The sequence below is a fragment of the Canis lupus genome, chromosome 17, assembly GCF_011100685.1.
Source record: "Canis lupus familiaris isolate Mischka breed German Shepherd chromosome 17, alternate assembly UU_Cfam_GSD_1.0, whole genome shotgun sequence".
Classification (NCBI taxonomy): Eukaryota; Metazoa; Chordata; class Mammalia; order Carnivora; family Canidae; genus Canis; species Canis lupus.
Genome location: NC_049238.1, coordinates 24,550,166 through 24,571,540, shown reverse-complemented (window position 1 = coordinate 24,571,540; position 21,375 = coordinate 24,550,166). Strand labels below are relative to the sequence as shown.

Sequence of the window (21,375 nt, the reverse complement as noted above, 5' to 3'; positions counted from 1 at the left end):
CTGTGGACAGCACCCTCCTGACCACCACCCTGTGGGAACCCAGGTGCCTTACAGTGACCCTCCATGGCCAGGACTAATGTCACCACTTCACATTTGAGGGGACTGAGGTACAGAGTTCAGATCTCACCCAGGTTTGCAGGAGGAATAAGCAGAAGAGCCAGGACTCCAGCCCCCGCAGCCACTCCAGGGCTCCACAGCAGGACCCAGCAGCAAAGGTACTGGGTGTGGGCTTTTGATCACATGCATATAAAATGTATCCTGACAGCTTGGGATGAAGGGACAGGATGGACTTGGAAATAGAGAAAAGACCCTGGCAGTGAGTCCAGCAAAGTTCTCAAAAGCAGGGAGCATGTCTCCGAGGCTGCCAGGTCACCCTGCTGCCGTTAGTCACCAGGGAGAGGCTGAAGTCTGTGTCCCTGTGGCTGAAGGAGGTGTGCCAAGCACGGCCAGGCAGTGCCTTTGGGTGATCCTTCCGGGATGGCTGCCCCGAGAAGTCGACGGAAATAAAGTGTTGCTTGAGTCTGTTCGTTTGTGTCTGAAGAGGCTAAAGGGTCGTGTGTGACCTGCAGTGTGACTTAGGGGGCAGTGGCCCTGGATGCTCTCAGCTCAGATCCAGTCTCACCAAAGAGGCCCTGCATTCATAGTCAACCCTGCGGTCTGCTCCCAGAGTGACCTCTGACCTCTCTTCCCTTCCATAAAGTCATACTTGCCTTGCAGGATCACCGTGATGATGAATAGACTATGAATACAAAGCATCTAGAACCAGGAGCCCTCATACATGAGTTAGTTTGCCCATCCAACCACAACATAACCAGCAGCACTGCTTGGCACTTGGGCTGTCTCTTTAAATGGGGAGCTCACTGCCATTAGTAACTGACATAGGATTCTGTGTTCATGAAAACACAGCCCCTACCTTCTCTCCACGTGTGAATATCTCCTCACCTGACCATTGCACCTCCCACAGGTCATCAGAGTCCTATTGGTGGCCACTGCACCAAGGCTAGCCCCTGGCTGTATGTTCCATAGGCATCATCTAGATTAGTCATCACACAACCCCATGGGCCATGTCCTGTTATCCCCACTGTTTCACAGATGGGATAAGTGAGGCTTAGAGAAGGGATGGGCCAGTGCTCCCCAGGTCATACACAAGTAATGCTGGGCCTGCTGCTTCTAGGGACCAGGCCCTTCAGGCTAGGCTACAGGGTCTCAACCTCAGTACTGTTGGAGTTAATACCAGATAATTCTTTGTTGTAGAGACTGTCCTGTGCACTGTAGCTGTTTGCCAGCATCCCCGGTCCCACCCACTGGATGCCAGTAACTCACCCACCTAGTCATAGTAATCAAAAAGTGCTTCCAAACACTGCCACATGGCTCTTGGATGGATGGATGGATGGATGGATGGATGGATGGATGGATGGATGGATAGATGATAGATAGATAGATAGATAGATAGATAGATAGATAGATAGATAGGAGCAAGATCATCCTAGCTGAGAGCTGCTGTCCCAGGCTGGTTGCTTCTCTCCAACTAGTGGTCACCCGGGGCCATTTAAAGGTCAGCCCCTGGGCCTGGGCCCCTACCCATCTCATGCCTGCCTCTTCCAGAATTTGTCCCCTTTAGACATGCCCCCTTAAAAGCATCTTTCTTCTCTGCTGCTCCATCCAGTGCAAGACAGTGAACCCAAAGCTGGCTGCTGTGGCCTGTTTCATTCCACCCCTCAAGGCTGTGGCCAGATGGGCATTGCCCAGAGTCCCCTACCTGCCAGGCTGCTCCCTTCTCTATATGCAGGGGCTGTCCTCCAGAGACCCCCACTAAGCACAGAAGGCTGTCGATCCTGGGCCACCCCCTCCTCCTCATCAGTTCCCCTCTCCCGGGGCAGGAACAAAGGGGCTGGAGGGCCTTCTAGATCGTATATCAACACCTGAGCCCTTTTAATTGCCTCATCCTCCTTAGTCCCTTACTGGCCTATCCCTGAAGGAGTGGTGCCATCCACACCACCTCTGGGTTACCTTCCCTGGGTATGGCTGTGTCTGTGTGCACTGGGGGTGGGAGCTGTGACTTGGCCAAACCCTCTTAATGGAGCTGTCAGCGGATGGCCCAGCGTACACTGCTGTAGCCAGGCCAGCCTGAGCAACCACTGCTACCTTCCCGAATCCATTTCTGACTCCAGGATTCATTTAATAAACCCATTCATCACCGGCCGTTCTGGAAGTCTGACAGGCTGCAGAATGGGAATAAGAAACCTCTTCTCCCTTCCCGCCCCACCTGCTTCTGTGATCTGCTTCCCTCTCTCCTCCCTTGCAGATCTGGCCAGAGAGCTGCATTCCTCTGAGAAATTGTGAGGCTGAATTATTTCAGTGCCAGTAAAACACCAGCTAATGCAAAGTCCACTTAGCGTAAAGGCTTCGATCCCTCATCCGTGCATGTGCACATTCTCCCCTTGGGGATCCTAAGGTGGTTTCCTCTGAGCTCAGCCCCAGCCGGGTACCATATGCGTTCCTTCCCGAAAGGCATTAGTGGACCGGCATCTCAGATGTCAAAAGAGGCATCAACCCACCTCCTGCCCTCTCATGCCCTCCCCAGTACTTGCAGTTTTTAATGCCCCTAGGGTATTACAAAAGAAGAAATGCCAAGATGAGCTTTCAGAAATTGTGTATTTCAAGTTTTTATGTTTAATTAGTTAATACTTTTAACATAAAAAATACAAAGTTAGTGTATTGTGGTAATGAAAATAATTGCAGGATTTATTTTTAAGATGCCAATTCATGGTTCACAGCAGCTGTGTGGGTGGGTAATGGGTCAGAGAGATGGACCTTATCTTCTTTCCACATCACTGACTGTATGTTTAGACTCATTTCCCAACAATGGCAGAAATCTCTAGCCGAGGCCAGTTGTATGGTGGGCTTGGGCAGTGGTTCTCTGGCAGCCCTGTCCTTGGGTTTGGGCCTGGGCTTCAGGCCTTTCTCTCCCCTCCCCACATAGAATTCTCAGGACACACATCCAAGACCTGCTCCCACCTTCTAGATCCCACTCCAGATGTCTAGCGCCCCAGAATCCCTTGCCCAGATGGCCCTAGCCTGATGTCAGGACCTGCATGGATCTCCTGAGGGTAGACCATGTCCCTAGCACACACCTAGACCCAAGGGGGGTGCCATTTAAATGGTAATAACCAAGTGAGCGTGGATATGCAGATAGGGGAGTTCATGATGGGGGGACAGAGCCAGGGCAGGAAGTAAAGGAGAGCAGGCACAGGAAACCAGCGCTGTATGTACCCCACTGGTGGAGCTCGTAGAATGTGGACCTCCATTCATCCTCTTACCCAGTTCCCATCAATGCCAGGGAGGGGCCTGCTCTCAGCTGCCCACTCCCTAGTGTCCTACATGGAGTGTGACTTTTGTCCCCCTCCCCGGCCAGTGGGAACTGGCCGGCTCTCCAATGTCACAGTGGAGCTGAGCTCTAGTTTCCATATTTACAACCTGGAAGAGGGCTCTCAGGGACTCTAGACACTACTTGTGATTAAGCTTGATTAGGAGGAGCTAAGTCTGTGGCAGCAACAGCAAAGGAGCCAGAGAGTTGGTCAGAGAGCGTTGGATAACTTCTGTGAGCCTTTCATCATGTAGAATGGAGACAATAATAATAATAACATATCTAGTAGGATTCTTGTGAAGACTAAAGCGATCTGTGCCAAGCCCCCAGGACAGTGCCTAGCACATAGTAAGTGCTCAGTAAATGTTGGCCGTCAATAACAGGATCCTGATTGCTGCATCCCCTCTGTGTGTACAGATGTCTTTCCCTTTCCCTTTCCCTTCCCTTATCCCTAAGGGAAGCGAATGGCGTGTGTAGGATGGTGATGTTCAAGGCCAGAGCAGCACTTCTTGATACATCCCAAGGAGGACATTTCATTACATTTATTATTTTAAAAATTAAATATATATAAATCTAGAAGTAGATGGAAGAGTATGAAGAACCCCCTGTAGCCATCCCCAAGTTTCAAGAATTCTTAACTCACAGCCAGTCTTTTATCCATCAGTAATTTCCATCTGCTCCCAAGAGAGTGCCTTCTGGTCTACGTCTTCTCCCAACACCAGCAGTTTGAAAAGGGACACAAGCATCCACTCGCAGGACCCAACCCCTAGGGGACAGCGGCTTCCACTGGGCTGGTGGCCCCATCCAGGTGTCCGGAACAGGGAAGGTTCCAGATCAGGAGAGGCAGTGCTCTGCCTGCAGGTGGTCTGGTGAGGCAGCAGCAGGACCTGAGCCTGCGGGCAAGGAGGGGACAGGCCAGGGCACAGAAGGACGCTGAAGATGTCACCAGTTCGTGGCAGTCAGGAGAGGGGCCAGGGCCGGGAGGTGGCTGCCAGGAGCTAGGGAAGGTGCAGAACAAGCATGAATGCCGGCTCAGCTTATGGGATACATGGTCTTAGAGCGGGGGTTGGGGACCAGCCAGGTAAGGACAGGGCTCAGGCCCAGGAGCAGTAGCTGATGAGCAGCCTGGTCCAGAGGCTGAGGGTCAGCTGGCTAGCAGGGGTGGAGTAGAGAAGGGGTCCAGCCCTTGACAGGGTGGTCTCTGCAGCCTCCCCCCGCCCAGGGCATCCAGTTCACCTTCTTTGCCCCATGATGAGGCCTCTACCAGGGTTGCTCTCTGATCTCCAACATTTTGGAGACTGGGCGAGGAACATCCCTTGTCATGACCTTTCCTCTCCCCAGCCTCCCTGTCCGTTCACTTGTTCAGCTTCCCTCCCTATGGGAGCTCTGGGGCCCAGAGATGTGTTGGCCTCTAGTGCTGGAGTGCACATACCTCCTGGGGTCATTTCTGGTCATGACCTTCTGTCCCTCCGCTCCTCTTCTCCTCCCCTCGGCACACTCCCTATTCCCTTTGTTGCACCATCTGCCTCTTATTAGAACACTCCTGTTTTCAGGACGCTGATTGGATTCCTTTTCAAAGAAGGGACATCCTAAAGACAGCTGGGGCTGACCTGCCAGGTAGCTGCTTATGGTGGCAAGTGTGGGGAATAGACATGGATCCAGACAGAGAAACTGGAGACTGCATAGCTGGGCTGGGGTGTTGTCCAAGCTTCCCCACCTCAAGTCCAGAATTGTTCAGCACCTCCCAAAGGCAGCCTGCATGCCCAGGCCAGGCCCCTTCCTGGACGTGGAGATGGAGACTTCAGAGGGGGCATGACCTGGGAGTCTCTGGCTATGGAGTCCCATTTTCCAAGGTGATTTTGTTGACAGTCTGTTACTGCTAGGACCCCTGGTGCTTTTTACCCAGCTGCACTAATGATCACACAGCCCCAGGAGTGTCCCACCAGGCTTCCAAGGATCTTGATGTGAACCCTCTGGCCTCTTCCCCTCCAGATATGGGCCTTCACATACACCCAGCAGATCCTCCAGGAGGAGCTGTGCCTGTCTGTTGTCACCGTGTTCCCTGGCGCCCCAGTGGTTCTTGTCGTCTGTAAGAATGGAGATGACAAACAGGTGAGTGCTCAGTAGGTGCACCTGGGGCATGGCTACCTTCAGTGACGGATGAGACTACCTGTGTAGGTCTAAGTCCCACCTGCAAGACCAGGGAGAAACTTTAGAAGCAGAGGGGTGGATCAGAAAGAGGCCCTTCTGGTTAGGAGAGGAGGGCAGGGATGGTGGCAGCAGTGGTTGGCTCACATCCGGATGCCTGTGGACCTGGTTGAGCCACTATGGACACGCACATCTTGTACTCGCTTGTCTGGCTCTGGCACCCACCTGGCATCCCAGAGCTCTACTCCTCCGGGGCAAGACCCTCAGAGCCACAGATTGAGTAGTACTCAACTCCTGGCCTTCAGGGGCCTTGGGCCGTAGCAGGGTGTCCACCAAGATTCATAGCACTCTGGATGCACCCATGTGGCCAGCCGAGCCCAAGTCATTGACTCCACACAGCTTCCTGCTGACTGCTTATTGGCATTAGAGAGATGGACATTTGGATGCCCTTTCTATAGCTCACTAGTGGTGTGAGCCACGGCAGGTTCCTGGACTTCGGTTCTCTGAAGTTGAAGATGCCCGCCACACGGGGCAGCTGTCTAGAGTGATTAACTGAAGTGGTCTGTGGCACCTGCGCAGTGGTGGTTCCCCCAAAACATGTTCGTTCTTCCTTCCTTGTCCCGTGAGGTCAAGTCTGGAGAGTAGTGGCATCAGATTTCTTGCCCCCCCCCTCCCAACCTGGGCCCTTCATGTGCTAAAGCACTTTTGGAGGAGCACAGGTTTGTGGTGTTGGTGTTGGATGCTGCCTGGAAGCCTCTCTGCCCTCCTGCATCCCATCCCCCAGCATCCCATCCCCCAGCTCGCTCTCCCGAGTGCACATCGTTTCTCTGGTTGCTCCTGTAACTAATGTGCTTCCCATTTTCTGGCTTATTGCTTGGAAAGTTATTGCCTTCTAATGAGTTTTCCTAGCAAATATATTGATTTTTCCTTTTACTTTTTTATCCGGAAAAAAACCCACAAAAAAAAAAATGCAGAAACCAACAATAATACCTGGCAAAGCAATTAGTTGCAGCTTTATTCCTCTGTGAGACCATGAAGTCAAGTCTCTGGGTGACCCTAGCCACATGGTGTAAACATGTCTGATTATTCTGGAACTCCTGATATTATCAATAGATCCTGGACCTTTAGCCAGAGAATTTGGGTTCATGCTCTCTCCTCTCTGTCTTCTCAGCAATGGACCAAGACTGGTTCCCACATCGAGCACATAGCATCCCACCTCTGCCTAGACACGGACATGTTTGGTGATGGCTCTGAGAATGGCAGGGAAATCGTGGTCAACGTGTGTGAGTCATCACTTATGAGCCAGCACTGGGACCTGGTGAGCTCTTGAGGACCTGAGCCAGAACCAGCGGGGCTGTGGGTGACATTTCCCCAGATGAAAAGCAGACTGGGAATCAGGCTACAAGCAGCCCACAGCTACTGTAGATGCTCTGAACCGGGAGGTGGAGGCAAAGCCCCCCCGGATAGGAGCAGATGTCTCAGGGAGGATGGAGGAAGGGATTGAAAGCCAAGTGGGGCTCAGAGACAGATCCTACATGTTCTCCGTGCTGTTCCAGTTCCAGTCCTGGCCCCATCTGCCCTTCACTGGAATCTGGGGAGAGAGATCTCATGGGGAGTGTTTATGTTGTTCCCTTTCTTTCAGAAGAGGCCAGAGAGAAAAGCCTTTTTTGTCACTAGGCCAAGACTAAATTGAGAAATAAAGAATGGAGGTTGTTTTCAAAACAAATAAAGGAACCTTGGAAGTTTTCTCTGTGCATCTCTTACTTTGTTTTGACTAATGCTAGCTTAGTGCCGACCTGGGTTCTCCATTCAGAGGGGATGCAGGAAGGTTGGGCCTCTTGGCAGAGTAGACAAAGAGGACAGGGAAATGGGAGACCTGTGCCCTCATCCTGGACTGCCACCCATAGGCTGTGTGACCTTAAACAGACACACACCTCTGGCCCTTCATCCTCCAATGTGTCACGTGGGGGAGCAGAAGCAGATCCATGGTTCTTCCCCAGGGATAGTGTCCCATCCAGAGAAATCATGTCTGTGCAGCTTCAGGAGCTCCTGGTGGGGTCCAGGCTTCCCAGCTGATTCTGACGCCCCTCTCTGGCTGGAACCACTCCCCTATATGTCTCTCTGGGCCCTTGTTGCTTTATAGCCTGTGGCCACTAGCTCGGGAGTTTCCTACTCTAGTAAATCCCCAGTATGCCCTGGGAATTAGGTACTGTGTTTGTCTATATCTATTAACTAGAGTTTGAGAAAAGAACCAATCTAGGGGCACTGGAGTGGCTCAGTTGGTTAAGCATCTGCCTTCAGCTCAGGTCATGATCCCAGGGTCCTGAGATTGAGGCCCATGTCAGGGCTTGCTGCTCAGTGGGGAGCCTGCTTCTCCCCTGCCCCTCCCCCCTGTCCTGAGCTCACTCTCTCATATTCTCTCTTTCTCTCTCTCTCTCTCAAATAAATAAAACTCTTTAAGAAAAAAGATAACCAATCCGTATTGTTTTAAAATTCCCACATAGGCCCATACATTCTCTGCTGAGGTATGTTTGGTGTGAGCTATTTGGTAATGGTGTTAGTTATCTACTGCTGAGTGAACAAATTATACCCCAAAACTTAGCAACTTAAAGCAATATAAGTTTGTTATCAAATGGTTTCTATGGGCCAAGAATCTAGACACAGCTCTGCAGGGTCTCTGGCTTCAGGCAAAGGCTGCAGTCAGGGTATTGTCAGGGACTCCTGTCATCTCAAGGTTCAACCAGGAGGATCTGTCCCAGGCTCACTCAGTGGTTGTTGGCAGGATCTGGTTGTCACAGCCTATTGGCCAGAAGCCACCCTCAGTTCCTTGCTATACAGGCCTCTCCAACACAACAGCTGACTTGACTGAAGCAAGCAAGCCCAGAAAGCAAGGGTGCCAGCAAGATGGAAGTTACAGTCTTCTAGAACCTAATCTCACAAGTTACTGTCTATCCCTTTTACCACCTTCTGTGTGATAGAAGCAAATCACTAGGCTCAGCCACCACTGAAGGGGAGGGAATTACACAGGAGAGCTGATGCCAGGAGGGTGGACCATTGGGAGCCATTTTTGATTCTGGCTGTCCCAGTAACTACTATGCCCTAAATAGGTATTTGTCTCCCCTTCACCCAGAAAGCCTTTGGTGAGGGCCACTGTTCAAGCTCATCATTACTGAGGATACTGCAGGGGTAGGAAACCCAGGGCTGAGCGTTCACACCCAGAATCTTCTCTGGAGGTTGTATTTGTTTATGCAATCCTCCTATTACCTTCTTTAGTTATGATTTGTCTCTTTTTGGGGGGCTATTTCATTCACTGCTCTGAAAAGGAGAGGAGGCCATGGGATAGATAAAGACATCTATTGTAGATGATCTGATGGCTTTTAGAGCTGTGTCCACAGGGTTTAAACTGGCCTTGCAGAGAAGAAGGAAAGACCAGATAGGTTCACCAGCACCCTTTCCCCTGAGAGGGGAAACAGGCGCTGCACTAAAATAACTCAAGGAGCCGAGGTCCTCCCCTATTCTCCCTCTGTATCTGTGCCTGTCCTTGAGTTCCCTGGTGGCAGGAAAGCTGTCTCTTGCCTTGCCTTATCGCCATCATGGGGCTGGACACGTCAAGCTCTTAGTGAATGTTTTCCTAAATGGATGATTGGCAAAACTATTCCTTGTCCAAGATGAAATAACTTTACTCACATTTTACTAGCCCTGTAGAGTCACAGAGTGTAGGTGGCTCTAGGTCCCTTCTTGAACACCCAAGGAAATGGGGAAGCAAGAATGAGGCCTCTGTCCCAGGAGGACAAACATCTTTAACCAGGCTGCTTTGATGTGGCTGGAGAGCTAGCACTCAGCAATGCCATTGACTTTAGCAATCCTACCCACCCCCTTTTACTAGTGAAAGGACTTGGGGTAATAGTGAAGAGTAATCCACTAATGGAGACACAGACAGTTCACATGTGAGCTATAGGGCATATGTCTTAAGGCTTCTCTAGCGGGTTATGGGGGATAACTGATGAGGTGAATGAGAATCATGACAACCATGGAGAGTTATCCACCCTCTGTTCACTAAGCTGATGCTGATGATGCCAAAGCAAGAGTAATTTGTGATTTGAAGTCAGAAATAGCAATAGTACCAAATGTCTCCTAACTCAGGACAACACTAATGCCCTGATGGAACAGGGACCCACTCTGGGACACCTTGGCCTGCAGTCGCACAGCAGAGTGAGGACGCCCAAGCTTTACATGGTGGTTACATCTTTCAGTGGGTGCTGAATCAGAGGCCTTGGTCAACTCCGATCATTGAGTCTGAGTGCCAGATTTCAGTAACCTGGAAAAGCTCACTTCTTAGTAGACCACTAGTAGTCATGTGAAAGTAAAAATTTGTCAGATTACATCAGCCTATGAAAAGAGAAGGGACCTACACTCTTCATATTCTAAGGACTCAAAAAATTGAGACCCCTAAACTGAGCTTGGAGTCACTACCCTGGAGCGGTCTTACCACACTGCCAGGTGAGGAGGTGGCCAGTTGTGGTAGAAGCCCCCTCACCTAGGATCACATCTAGCTGGTGGGCTCAGCTACAAACAGTAAGGGCTCCTAAGTATCTTAAGGGTGTGATGTGCAAATTCAGTGGAAGAGATTTTATACATACATTTTTTATATATACTGGAAAGAAAAGAGGCAGGGGCTCTGGGCACACTCCAGGGTCTGGATTAGTGTTGGAAAGATGATGATCGAATGGACGGGCAGAAATCAGAACTTTTGGATATTTCTAGGAGCAGCATAGGTGACCAAGCTGGGTGCCATGTTGAATCTGAGCCTTGCTCTCTTGTCAGTTTATTTCCTTATATGCCATATAACTCCTTTGTATGAGCTCATTTTCAGCAGAACTCATTTTCTCTGGGCACCACGTGCCCAGGTTGTGGAGGCATGTCTCAGAGAAGGTTCAAATCTGCTTCTGTTTCTTCCCATTGATTTTAAACCAGTCTATACATTGATTTCTCCAATTGTGGTTTCCACTCTGTGAAAGTGATAGGAATTTGGACCCCTCATCTACATTGGGCACAAGCTTGGTTTTCAATCTTTTCTCCACCCAAATTATTGCCCTGCTGTCATGGCATCACCATTCACCCAGCTGGTAAGTGGGGATTGTTGGCCCTTTTAAGCAACCAACTGTATGTAGGGTCTTGTTTCTGGTTTCAGCCACCCAGGAGTCCATGGCCTTCATATCTTGCCTTTTCTTGGAGGTTTGGAACTCCAGCCATCTGGATTTGATTCCCCATCAGTTCACACTCACCACCTTGGCTTTGAATTCACATTCATTTTTTGGAATCTGGGATTTCCCCTTCCTTTCAAGTGCAGCTGTGATTTCAAATTGTTTTATTGTATTTTATACAATATTTACATATGTACGTGGGAGGGGACTTCCTATATCAGCTCAGACCAAAATTCCTTAGTATTGTAATTAGCTGTCACCACTGTCTTTCCCAATGGCTGCGGGACACCATATCTTAGTATAGACACTCAATAAATTTCTGTGAATGAGTGAGAGAATAAGCCTGTGATTCTTTAGTACCACTTCCTAATTACCTCCTGGCTATAGCTATCAGACATTAGGGTTTTAAAAAGACAGCAAAGACAGAAATGGAAGACCAAGAAGACAAATTTATAACAATGAAATCTTGTTATAATACCCATAGATTTAGGGATCATGCATATTTTACTTCGTAATGACAGAATTTAATACTGAAAGTGCTAACTGGAAAGAACTATCAGTAATGGAAATCTTTAATACTGCAGGAGAGCCCAGCAAGAGAGAATCTGTTCTCATAAACTCTGGGGGATGGTGACAGGAGAGTAGACGGGCAGCGTTTGCATTTCATCTACAAGAATCTCAGGCATTTTTCCCTGGTATCTGGCAACATCAGTCCTGGCTGGCCCTCACGGAGAGACTCACCTTTACCTATGGTCCAAGTAGTTTGCCTATGCTGGATTTAAGTCCCCTGCCTTCCCCGACTCCACAGGCTGAGCCAGTGCCTACTGTGCCCCCAGGGAGCCAGTGCCCTAACCTGTCCGTTCCCTCTGCACGGTGACAACACCTGGGCAGCATCCAGGCACCCAGAGGACACAGTAAAGATGTGAAGGTTCCAGGAAAAGTCTAGCAGCTGTGTGGACACAGAAGCCTCTGGGGCATCGCAGGTGGCGCGTGGGAGCCTCTTCTCTCCAACACGCAGAGCCAACCTCCCAGGCTCCCTGGTGGTCTGAGGTCTCAGGCAGCGCGACTCGGATTAGCACAATCCCAAGCTCCGAGCGCTTTTCCATTTGCCATGGAGCCGACTAATTTAATGAAGCCGTCACAGCGCACACCTCAGGGCTTATTGGAAAAGGACTGGAGCACGACATTATTTCACAGCGGTAGATTGCATCATTTTCATTTCACGGCTTTCCAATGGGAAATAATAAAACAAAATTACAAACATAATGAAGAAAGAAAGGAAGGACAAAAAAAAAAAAAAAAAACAAACCCAAAACCAAAACCTTGGGTGAGAGACACATCCTCTGTGCTGCGACAGGGCTGGTTACCTTATTCATTTGAGCCAGTAAATATTATCTGGCTTTGCTCCGCAGGAAGGAGCAGCCCCGGATGCCTCCACCTGCTGCTGGAGATAACAGGCTGCAATAGCTCACTGTCCAGCGCGGCGGGGAGCGCGGAGCACCCCTGCCCAAGGCTCCCTGCGTGGCCTCATGAGAAGCTCCAGCCTCCCAGGGCACCTCCCTCCCAGGGTGGCTGCTCTGGCGAGAAGGGTCCCCCGACCGGGGGTGGGGGGGCCCGGGGGAGTGCACCAGGGCGCTCTGCCTCCCAACTCCCGCTTGGCACATCCCCAGCACCAGGAGGGAAGCAAGGAAGTCCCTGCCCCCATCCTTTTCTACAGGGCTTGGCTGTGACAAGGTGAGCTGACAGCCAGAGGCTAAATAGGAGACAACAGACTGAGGGAGCTGTGTTCCCAAACTGTTCTCATTCATGGTGTGGAGGCGGAGGTGTGAGATGAAGGGAGGCAGCCGGCTGAGCTGGGCCTTTTATTCTTTCCTGGCAGGCCTGTCCTTCAATGTGATGAGGTGCCCTGGGCCTGTCCCCACATGGAGGAGACTGAACCCCTTCCACCCACCCCTCCTGTCCTGTACTGAAAATGACTCTCTCCTTTGTGCATGCAGGAGCTGGAGGGGCCTCCTGCAACCTTCTCGCTTGTGCAGTCAATGCTGCCCCTTGAGCTGGTCCTTCCCCATTCACTGCGCAGTACCCTAGTTTCTCCTGCCCTGATTTAGGGGGAAAAGCCTTCCCTGAGCCTCTCCCCCTTTCCTTTGATCCACATGCTTCTCTGGAACACAGTCGTTAGCCCCATGGCCTTGGGGCAGCTACTGTAGGCTCAGGTCCTCCTCCGTTGCTAGCTCTGTGACTAGAGACCAATTACTTCACTTCTCTGAACTCGATTTCCTCTTCTGTCGATGGGGCAGTCGTCATAGCTATCTCAGAATTTTACTGTGAGGTTAAGGGAAATGTGGAGTTCTCAGCACAGAGCCAGGAGTATACTCTGTCTTTAAAGATGTTTGTTGTCATTATAGTTTTATTGTGAGGATTGAACGTGGACATCTGGAGCAGAGGGCAGGGCTCATGAGTGTCAAAGGCTGAGCTCAGCCCTCAGAGGTCACTTAGAGGTCAGGCTGGGCCTGAGACTCCCCCTGTGTGGTTGCCTTAGGGTCACGGAGGACCCACCTCCCAGCAACACTGCTCTCTGGTCCGGAATTGGGGATGAGGGAGGGGAAGGAAGCAGAGAACAGTGTGGCCACTGGGGATCCTCTCACCAGTCCTGGCCCTTTGTTGCCTGCAGCTTTTCACTGTTTCTGCCCTTGGTGCTTGGTAAGGTCTCTGTGTTCATTCCCCACCTGCACCCACTGCTCCGGTCTGTCACCTGCATACTGACCCCATGTGTGCCACAGTCCATGCTGAGCCCTGCAGGTTGTGGGGGGAAACCAGGCGCATCTTGATCCTGATGGAGGAGAACAGAAGATAAGCATGCACATAACAGAGGCTAGCAGAGCAGGTCTGGCCTTGCCCAGACCCCCAGAAGCTCCCCCTCGAACTCAGAAACAGTCATGCCACACCCCCAACACCCAGGAAACATCTCAGCTCTGCTTCCTCCCCTCGGCTCTTATATATGAGTTCTGCCTCTCTTCACTTACCAGCCCAGGACCTGCATGATTTTCCATTTTCGAGGCACCTCCAGATGCTATCAGACCACTGCACCCAGCACCCCATGCCCTGGGCTTGTACCTTCCTCCTGTCAGGGTCCCCAGCTCAGGGAGTGGGGACTGATCTCTCACTAACTGGGGGGCAGTAGTTCTAGATCCACTAATGATCTTATAGGACACTCAGTCTTGAACAAGGAGAGAGGATGTCGAGGACCCAAAGCAGTTCAGACAGAATGTTGGATCAGAAAAGACTTTCAAAAAAAAGGACTCTGCGTTTCAGAGGAAGAAAAGGCCCCATATGAGATGAACTTGAAGCATAAGCCAGGTTTCAAAAAGATGGAGTGGGGAAGCATCCCTGGTGACGAGAGCAGCTGAGCAAAGGTGCAAAGAAGTGGGGGAAAGGTGGGTCTTTTTCAGGGAAAGTGGAGCAGGTCAACCAGCCTGTGGTGCAGAAGACATGGAAGAGAGTGTGGGTCAGAGAGGAGAGAGGAGGCCTCAAATGCCAAGCAGAAGATTCTGGCTTGATTGGGTAGGTAGCTGTGAGCCACTGAAGGTGTTGGAGCAGGAGAGTAATATTGACCAGAGTGCAAGAAGAGGAAGATGGGTTAAGTCGCAGGACGTAAGGTGCGATTCTGTGAAGATGGGCCTATTAGAGTCTCAGAAATAGTCCAAGAGAGAGTACGAGGCCTAAACCATGTCCCTGTCCCTCAATGTGGAAGATAACACAGTGATTCTGAGCAATTGTGGTGGCAGACGTGACATGGGAGGGGGGCCAAAGGTGGGGAGAGCAGGTGGGGCCAGGGGGGAGAGGGGCCTCAGTGCTGAGGGGATCCTGTTCCGTCTGCTGAACAAATGCCTTCATGGTCCCATATTTAATTGTTCTATTTGAGTATCTGATAACCAGGCTTAATTAGTTAATTATAAAACATTTTAGACACACAAAGGAAGAATAGTAGCATAGCAACCACTTACACAGCACTTAACTCTGTGCTCGGCATTGTTCTGAGAGCTTTAAAGATTTTAACTTAGTCAATCCTCATGAAAGTAATAGCTATATGATAATAATACCACCATTATCTCTGTCCTACGAGTGAATAACTCGGGGGCCAAGAAGGTTAAGTCATTTACCCAAAGTCATGCAACTGGTAGTAGAAGTGAGATTCGGGTCCAAGGAGTCTTCTCCAGAGTTCGGGGTTCATCACCACTGGGCTCTGCTGCTCCTCTCCATAAGGATGAAAATCACAAATATCCTGCATTCCTGCCAGAAAGAAAATGACAGATGAAGCTTTAAATTAAGTATTTCTGCACGTTTAACTAACTGGTTAGCCACACTGACCTCAGATTCATTCACCCACCAACCATTTGTTAGGTGAAGAAGGGAGAAAGGAATTAGCACTCAGTGAGCTATTATCATGTGCCAACTGTATGCCGACGTGCTCTGCCTTCACTGTTTTATTAGATGCTCGTAGCCGCCTGCTGAGGTAGGTATCATCCTCATGATTTCCCAGATTAGGAATTTGAATCTCCAAAAAGTTAAATAGCTGGTCAAGGAGGCCCAACGTATACAAGTGGCAGGCCTGCTTCTCAGTGACCACGCGGCCTCCCAAAGCACGTGGCAGTTCAGCCCCCCGGATGTAGATGGAGATCGCCAAGCAACAAATATTTACTAGGTGCCTGTTATGTGGCCGGCATTATGCCTGGCCGCCAGGCCTTGCCCTCAAGAACAGCAGAAGAGAGAAACAGGTTTTCTTTCAGAAAGATTTGGGACAGGAGGACGATGTGCTCCCAGCTGTAGCAGAGGTCACTAGAGTGCAAGGACCACCAAGGAGGGAGGGGGAAAGCTTCTCAGGGGATGGGATGGCTGGTAGGACAAGAGGAAGACAGGGTACAGCCCCAGCCCCAGGAACCCACTTTTGCTTCTCCACACTGTCTTTCAGTGCCTGCCTCAACCTGGCTGTAGTAAAACGGACTCATTATCTTGAACTTTTGGCCATTTGTTCTGTGGTTGTAGAACATGGAGCTGAATGAAGGCAGAGTCAGCCCCTAGGAGGCCCCTTCCAGGCCCTGCAGGATGAGGGGTATGGGGAGGCTAGCTGTCCCCTGCATCCCCAACGGTCGGTCCCCTTGCGTCCTCAAGGAATGTCTCACATCTTCCTGTGCTCCTGTGTTCCCACGGCCCCCTCTGCAAAGCTGCTGGAGCCCTTCCTACATGAGCTGCACCTCCTATTTATGAGTCCCCCCCCAACACCCACTGCCATTTCTTTGCAAGCTCCTTGAAAGATGGGCCCCGCACGGCATCCAGCAGGGTCTGGCTCTCGAAGTGTGCTTGCTGAACTGAATCGCCCCGAATGGACCGAACCAGGTTTTCCACACAAAGCCACTCCTTCCTTTGCTCCCGTGTCTGGTGCCAGCAGGGACCATATACATCTTTCTTTCCAGAGCAGGCCCTGGCAACTTGGACAGCACAAACAGGCCATACATAGTTGATTCTAACCACCAAGAATTCTTTCTGTTGGATCACAAAGCAAATGAAAACCTCTCAAACCAGCCTCTGTTGATGGAGAATGGGGAATTGATGCTACAAATTTAACAGGAACCTAGAGCACCCAGAAGCTGCCTTGAGGGAGCTCCTGGCTGTCCGTAGGGTTGTATGGCCTCCCTGAGCAGGACCGGCCCATCTGAGAATGGCAGGGCAGTAGGCAGGAGTCCAAAGGATGACCACTGACTGCCATCCCCTGCTACAGTTGGCTTTGGATGACATCCTGACCAAGTGGGTTTCAGGGTGACAGCCTACCTGTGAAGTGGAGTCTGGAGAGGGTACCTCATAGGGAGGCAAGGTGGGCACTGGCAAACATGTTCCAACCATGGGACATAGTTCACATCCCGGAACCAGAAGCTCCAGTGTGAGAACACGTCTTGGAGATTAAGTCCCTGTGTGCTGGAGATCCAGTGTGGCCAGACGGAAATTCTCTGTGATAAAACAAAGTCCTACCTGGGAAAACCGGTTTGATGACTGTGCCTCTTCTCTGGCCATTCTTTCTCGTTACAACAGCCCAACAGCATGGCCTTGAGTTCTCTATTTCTCTGGTAGGATGGAAGAAAAATCTAGACTCCTGAGCACGAACAGAACTTTGAAGGAGCATTTCCAGTCCAACTCCAAATTCTTGGCAAACCGGTACCCAAATCGTCGCAACCACTTGCTTCCATTTTGAAATGTCTGTAGAAATTGCTCTTAATTTGCTCAAACCAGTACTTGGCAGGTACCTACTTCATGCAGGGAGCCAGGTCTTCTGAGGCTGCAGTGAAATAAAATGCCCACACCCTGCCCATAACTACCTTACAAGGGAAGTGTTGGTTTTCCCATCCACAGAGCAGGACTCCGTGTTCCAGGGCAAGGTAGTAACTTGTCCGAGGACTCAGTGAGCCCTGACAGCCCGCACAGCCGGGCTGAAATCCACCACTTTCGGCTCCAGATCCCAGGCCCCTGTTCTTGTTCCCTTTATTTCCAAGAAAGTTTACCTTTTGAAAACCTAGTCAAGAAAAACAGGAGCATGATATAGTATAAGTAAGAAGTTCAAAATGTAACACATTTTCAAAGTTATCTTTTCTGTTCATGATGAGAAAAGCTGAGGTTTTGAATTGATAACGGCTAGGCCAGTCAGATTGAAAGAAAAAAAAAAAAGATTTAGGCCACCACTAAGGGCTGTTACCAGCTATCTTTGTCTTGTTAAAAAAAAAAAAAAAAAAAACCCACCTCAAATTTACATTTAATTATTTGTTATCCGAAGAATACTTGTTTGAAGTCATGTTTACATACAGAAATCTCCTATTCCACATGTACTCCCTTTCCCCAGAGGCATCCATCCTTCATACTTCTAGGGTTTTCCCCTGGCATTTACCTCTATAATTGAATATTATACAGCTGTTTCTTGAAATATCAATTTTAGACATTATCTATTGACTTTGTGCCATGGGAGATAAGGACTTAGTTTTTCCACACCACTGCCCACATTGCTTTATCCCAGTGGCAAATTTATAAAATAAATTTTGGCAAAATCAATAATCAGCACTTATACACCGAGCCAAATGGTGAATTACAACCAAACTCCTTTCTTGTACAATCTTTTGTTTTTCCTAGAATTAATCATTGCTTCATCTTTTTCATTTCTCTGGTTTTCTGTGAATCTCTCACACTTTTCTCTGAATTTCCCAACATGTCATAATACTACTTGCTATGATCTCAAACAAATCCTCATTCCTTTTTTTTCTTCTTTCCTTAAGAATTTTCCCTCAAGAGGCTCTCTGTTCAGATGTTCCAATGTTACTGGTTGTTCTCTCTGCAGGTTGCCTGACATCCTGGCAATTCTCTTCTCTGATCTCTAATTTTGGCTCCCCTCTTTCCTGGGTCGTAGTTCCTATTTCTTCATTTTCTTTCTTTCTTTCTTTCTTTCTTTCTTTCTTTCTTTCTTTCTTTCTTTCTTTCTTTCTTTCTTTCTTTCTTTCTTTCTTTCTTTCTTTTTTTTTCCTAGACAACATCCTAGAGTATGTTCCTAAGAAAGGGGGGTAAACTTTTTGAACTCGAATTTGTAAAGGTAAAATTCTTGAATTGTAAGAATGTCTTTATTCTACTTCACATATCTTCTGTACTTTGGTTGTATATAAAATTCTAGGGTGAAAGCATTTTCCTTCAGAATTCTGAAGCCATCATTGTCGGAACTGTCTGAGATTTTGCCCTTCTTGCTAGCGACAGGCTGGCCTGCCACAGTTTCATGGAGGCTGCCAGAAGACACAAGACTGCTGGGTCAGAGCTAAAGGATAGTTATTACTCACAGTAACGGGAGGAGTCAGAATGTCTGCACATTTTGCAGTGATTCCCCTCACCTCCGTTCTCATAAGGGGCAGAAATAGGGCCAAGTGATACCTGCCCACACACAGGGAGTTGGATTATAGCAGGGGAACCCTGAGCTTAGGGAACCTAAATCTTTTATAATGGGCATGTCTGCCTTTTGCTCTGGAAGGAAACACTATTGCCACTGTCAGTGCCTCTCTCATAAGACATTGAGAAATCCAAGAGACACAGGCAAATCATCTGCCGAAATTTGTTTCCTTGCCTCTAGCTTCTGCTGCCACTTCTGAGCTTCCATTGATACCAGCAAAGGTTTCTTACCTTACCTTCTTATTTCCTCCCTGAGAGACTTTGGACCATCTCCTTATTCCTGGTCTTCTGATATTTCCAAATGTCAATTTGGAGACTCTTATAGCCTACATTTCTGGAGATTGTTCTAGTGCTATTTCTTTGGTTGTTAGATGGTTTCTTTCTCCCTTGCACCCCCTTATGGAATTCCCTAGTTTTCTTTGCATTTGTTTTGTTTGTTTTGTTCTCTTTTAGTTGGGAGGATTTCCTCAATTTCCTACCAACTGTGGACATAAGAGTAAATGTAAGAAGGAGACACTAAACAGCCTAACAGTCTGTGTGCATGGGCAGGACTTGCCACCTGGTGAGCTGAAACAGAGTGATCACAGGTGATCTGGCCTTTTCATTGTCGGGGGGATCCCCATGGTCAATATCAGTATGTGTTTGTTCTTGGTTCCTCCTATTTCTCTAAAGAACAATCTGATGTCAGACTTGAATTTCTGGACACAAGTCAGGGGAAGAGAGCTAAGGCTACCACAAGTCAGCAAGCATATTTTTATGAAGGAAAAGAAACTTTTTGAACTTCACATGCCATGGGAGATAAGGACTTAGTTTTTCCACACCACTGCCCACATTGCTCTCCTTTTATCCCAGTGGCAAATTTATAAAATAAATTTTGGCAAAATCAATAATCAGCACTTATACACTGAGCCAAATGGTGAATTACAACCAAACTCCTTTCTTGTACAATCTTTATTGTACAAGAAATATTTTTATGAAGGAAAAGAAATATGCATGATAAACCAACTCCCCATGACCTTTGTGTCCTCACAGTAGTCCTACCCGCATTCCCACTGTCTCAAGGGGTGGACCTTAGCTTAGTTACAGCTTATTATGGTGTAGAAGAAATTCACTAGAAATTCATCAAATCAGCGGAATGTATGATTCAAATACATACTGATGAAGTCCCAATAGTTCATTTTTGCTTTTGTTTTTCTTGCCTTCATGGATGAATCTTGCAAGAAGTTACTGCGGCCAAGTTCAAAAAGGGTGTTGCCTGTGTTCTTCTCTAGGATTTTGATGGAATCTTGTCTCACATTTAGATCTTTCATCCATTTTGAGTTTATCTTTGTGTATGGTGCAAGAGAGTGGTCTAGTTTCATTCTTCTGCATGTGGATGTCCAATTTTCCCAGCACCATTTATTGAAGAGACTGTCTTTTTTCCAGTGGATAGTTTTTCCTCCTTTGTCGAATATTAGTTGACCATAAAGTTGAGGGTCCACTTCTGGATTCTCTATTCTGTTCCATTGATCTATGTGTCTGTCTTTGTGCCAATACCACACTTGCATGATGACCACATCATGACCACAGCTTTGTAGTACAACCTGAAATCTGGCATTGTGATGCCCCTAGCTATGGTTTTCTTTTTTAAAATTCCCCTGGCTATTTGGGGTCTTTTCTGATTCCACACATCTTAAAATAATTAGAGGATGTGGAGAAAGGGGAACCCTCCTGCACTGTTGGTGGGAATGTGAACCTGTGCAGCTACTCTGGAAAACTCTGTGGAGGTTCCTCAAAGAGTTAAAAATAGATCTGCCCTATGACCCAGCAATTGCACTGTTGGAGATTTACTCCAAAGATACAGATGCAATGAAACGCTGGGACAACTGCACCCTGATGTTTATAGCAGCAATGTCCACAATAGCCAAACTGTGGAAGGAGTTTGTCCATCAAAAGATGAATGGATAAAGAAGATGTGGTTTATAAAAAAAAAAAAGAAGAAGAAGAAGAAGAAGATGTGGTTTATGTATACAATGGGATATTACTCAGCCATTAAAAACGACAAATACCCACCATTTGCTTCGACGTGGATGGAACTGGAGGGTATTATGCTGAGTGAAATAAGTCAATCAGAGAAGGACAAACATTATATGGTCTCATTCATTTGGGGAATATAAAAAATAGTGAAAGGGAATAAAGGGGAAAGGAGAAAAAGCGAGTGGGAAATATCAGAAAGGGAGACAGAACATGAGAGACTCTTAACTCTGGGAAACGAACTAGGGGTGGTGGAAGGGGAGGTGGGCGGGGGGTGGGGGTGACTGGGTGACGGGCACTGAGGGGGGCACTTGATGGGATGAGCACTGGGTGTTATTCTATATGTTGGCAAATTGAACACCAATAAAAAATAAATTTATAAAAAAAAAAAACAAATACGTACTGATTCACACTAACTGTGCTTTCTCACACAGACATTGTCAGTCTTCCTGGGTCTGTCTGTGGGGAGGGGTAGGTAGTAGATCTGGTACAGGACATCAAGAGAGATTCTGGGGTCCTGATGACAATATTTCCACATGGAACTTCCTGAAGAAAATGACCGCTTTCCTTTCTCGTTTTATGTCATTTGACCTTGGTTTCTTGATCTTCAAGTTGGTGTTTGCCCTTCTTTTTAAGGATTTTTCTTTGCCTAGTGTTTGTGAGCTAGTCACTCTC

At 48.5% G+C, this 21,375-nt stretch overlaps 1 protein-coding gene and 1 long non-coding RNA gene across 3 annotated transcripts in view; one reads left to right on the top strand and one right to left on the bottom strand.

The window, feature by feature from the left end:
- The window catches only part of GALNT14 (polypeptide N-acetylgalactosaminyltransferase 14), a 205,447-nt gene extending 198,184 nt beyond the window's left edge, over positions 1 to 7,263 (top strand). The window contains exons 14-15 of one of the 2 annotated variants that reach the window (XM_038561198.1): positions 5,360 to 5,479; positions 6,687 to 7,263. In XM_038561198.1, coding sequence (XP_038417126.1) covers positions 5,360 to 5,479; positions 6,687 to 6,845 — 279 coding nt within the window. In that variant the 3' untranslated portion in view covers positions 6,846 to 7,263. The remainder of the gene's footprint in view (positions 1 to 5,359; positions 5,480 to 6,686) is intronic. The other variant, XM_038561199.1, reaches the window with a different exon arrangement.
- A 5,078-nt stretch (positions 7,264 to 12,341) lies between these two features.
- Positions 12,342 to 17,290, bottom strand: LOC119869804. Its single transcript, XR_005371852.1, has 3 exons — positions 16,744 to 17,290; positions 14,880 to 15,009; positions 12,342 to 13,549 (listed from the first exon to the last, which is right to left on the bottom strand). It is a non-coding gene; the product is annotated as an uncharacterized LOC119869804 (long non-coding RNA).
- Positions 17,291 to 21,375: the final 4,085 nt, after the last annotated feature.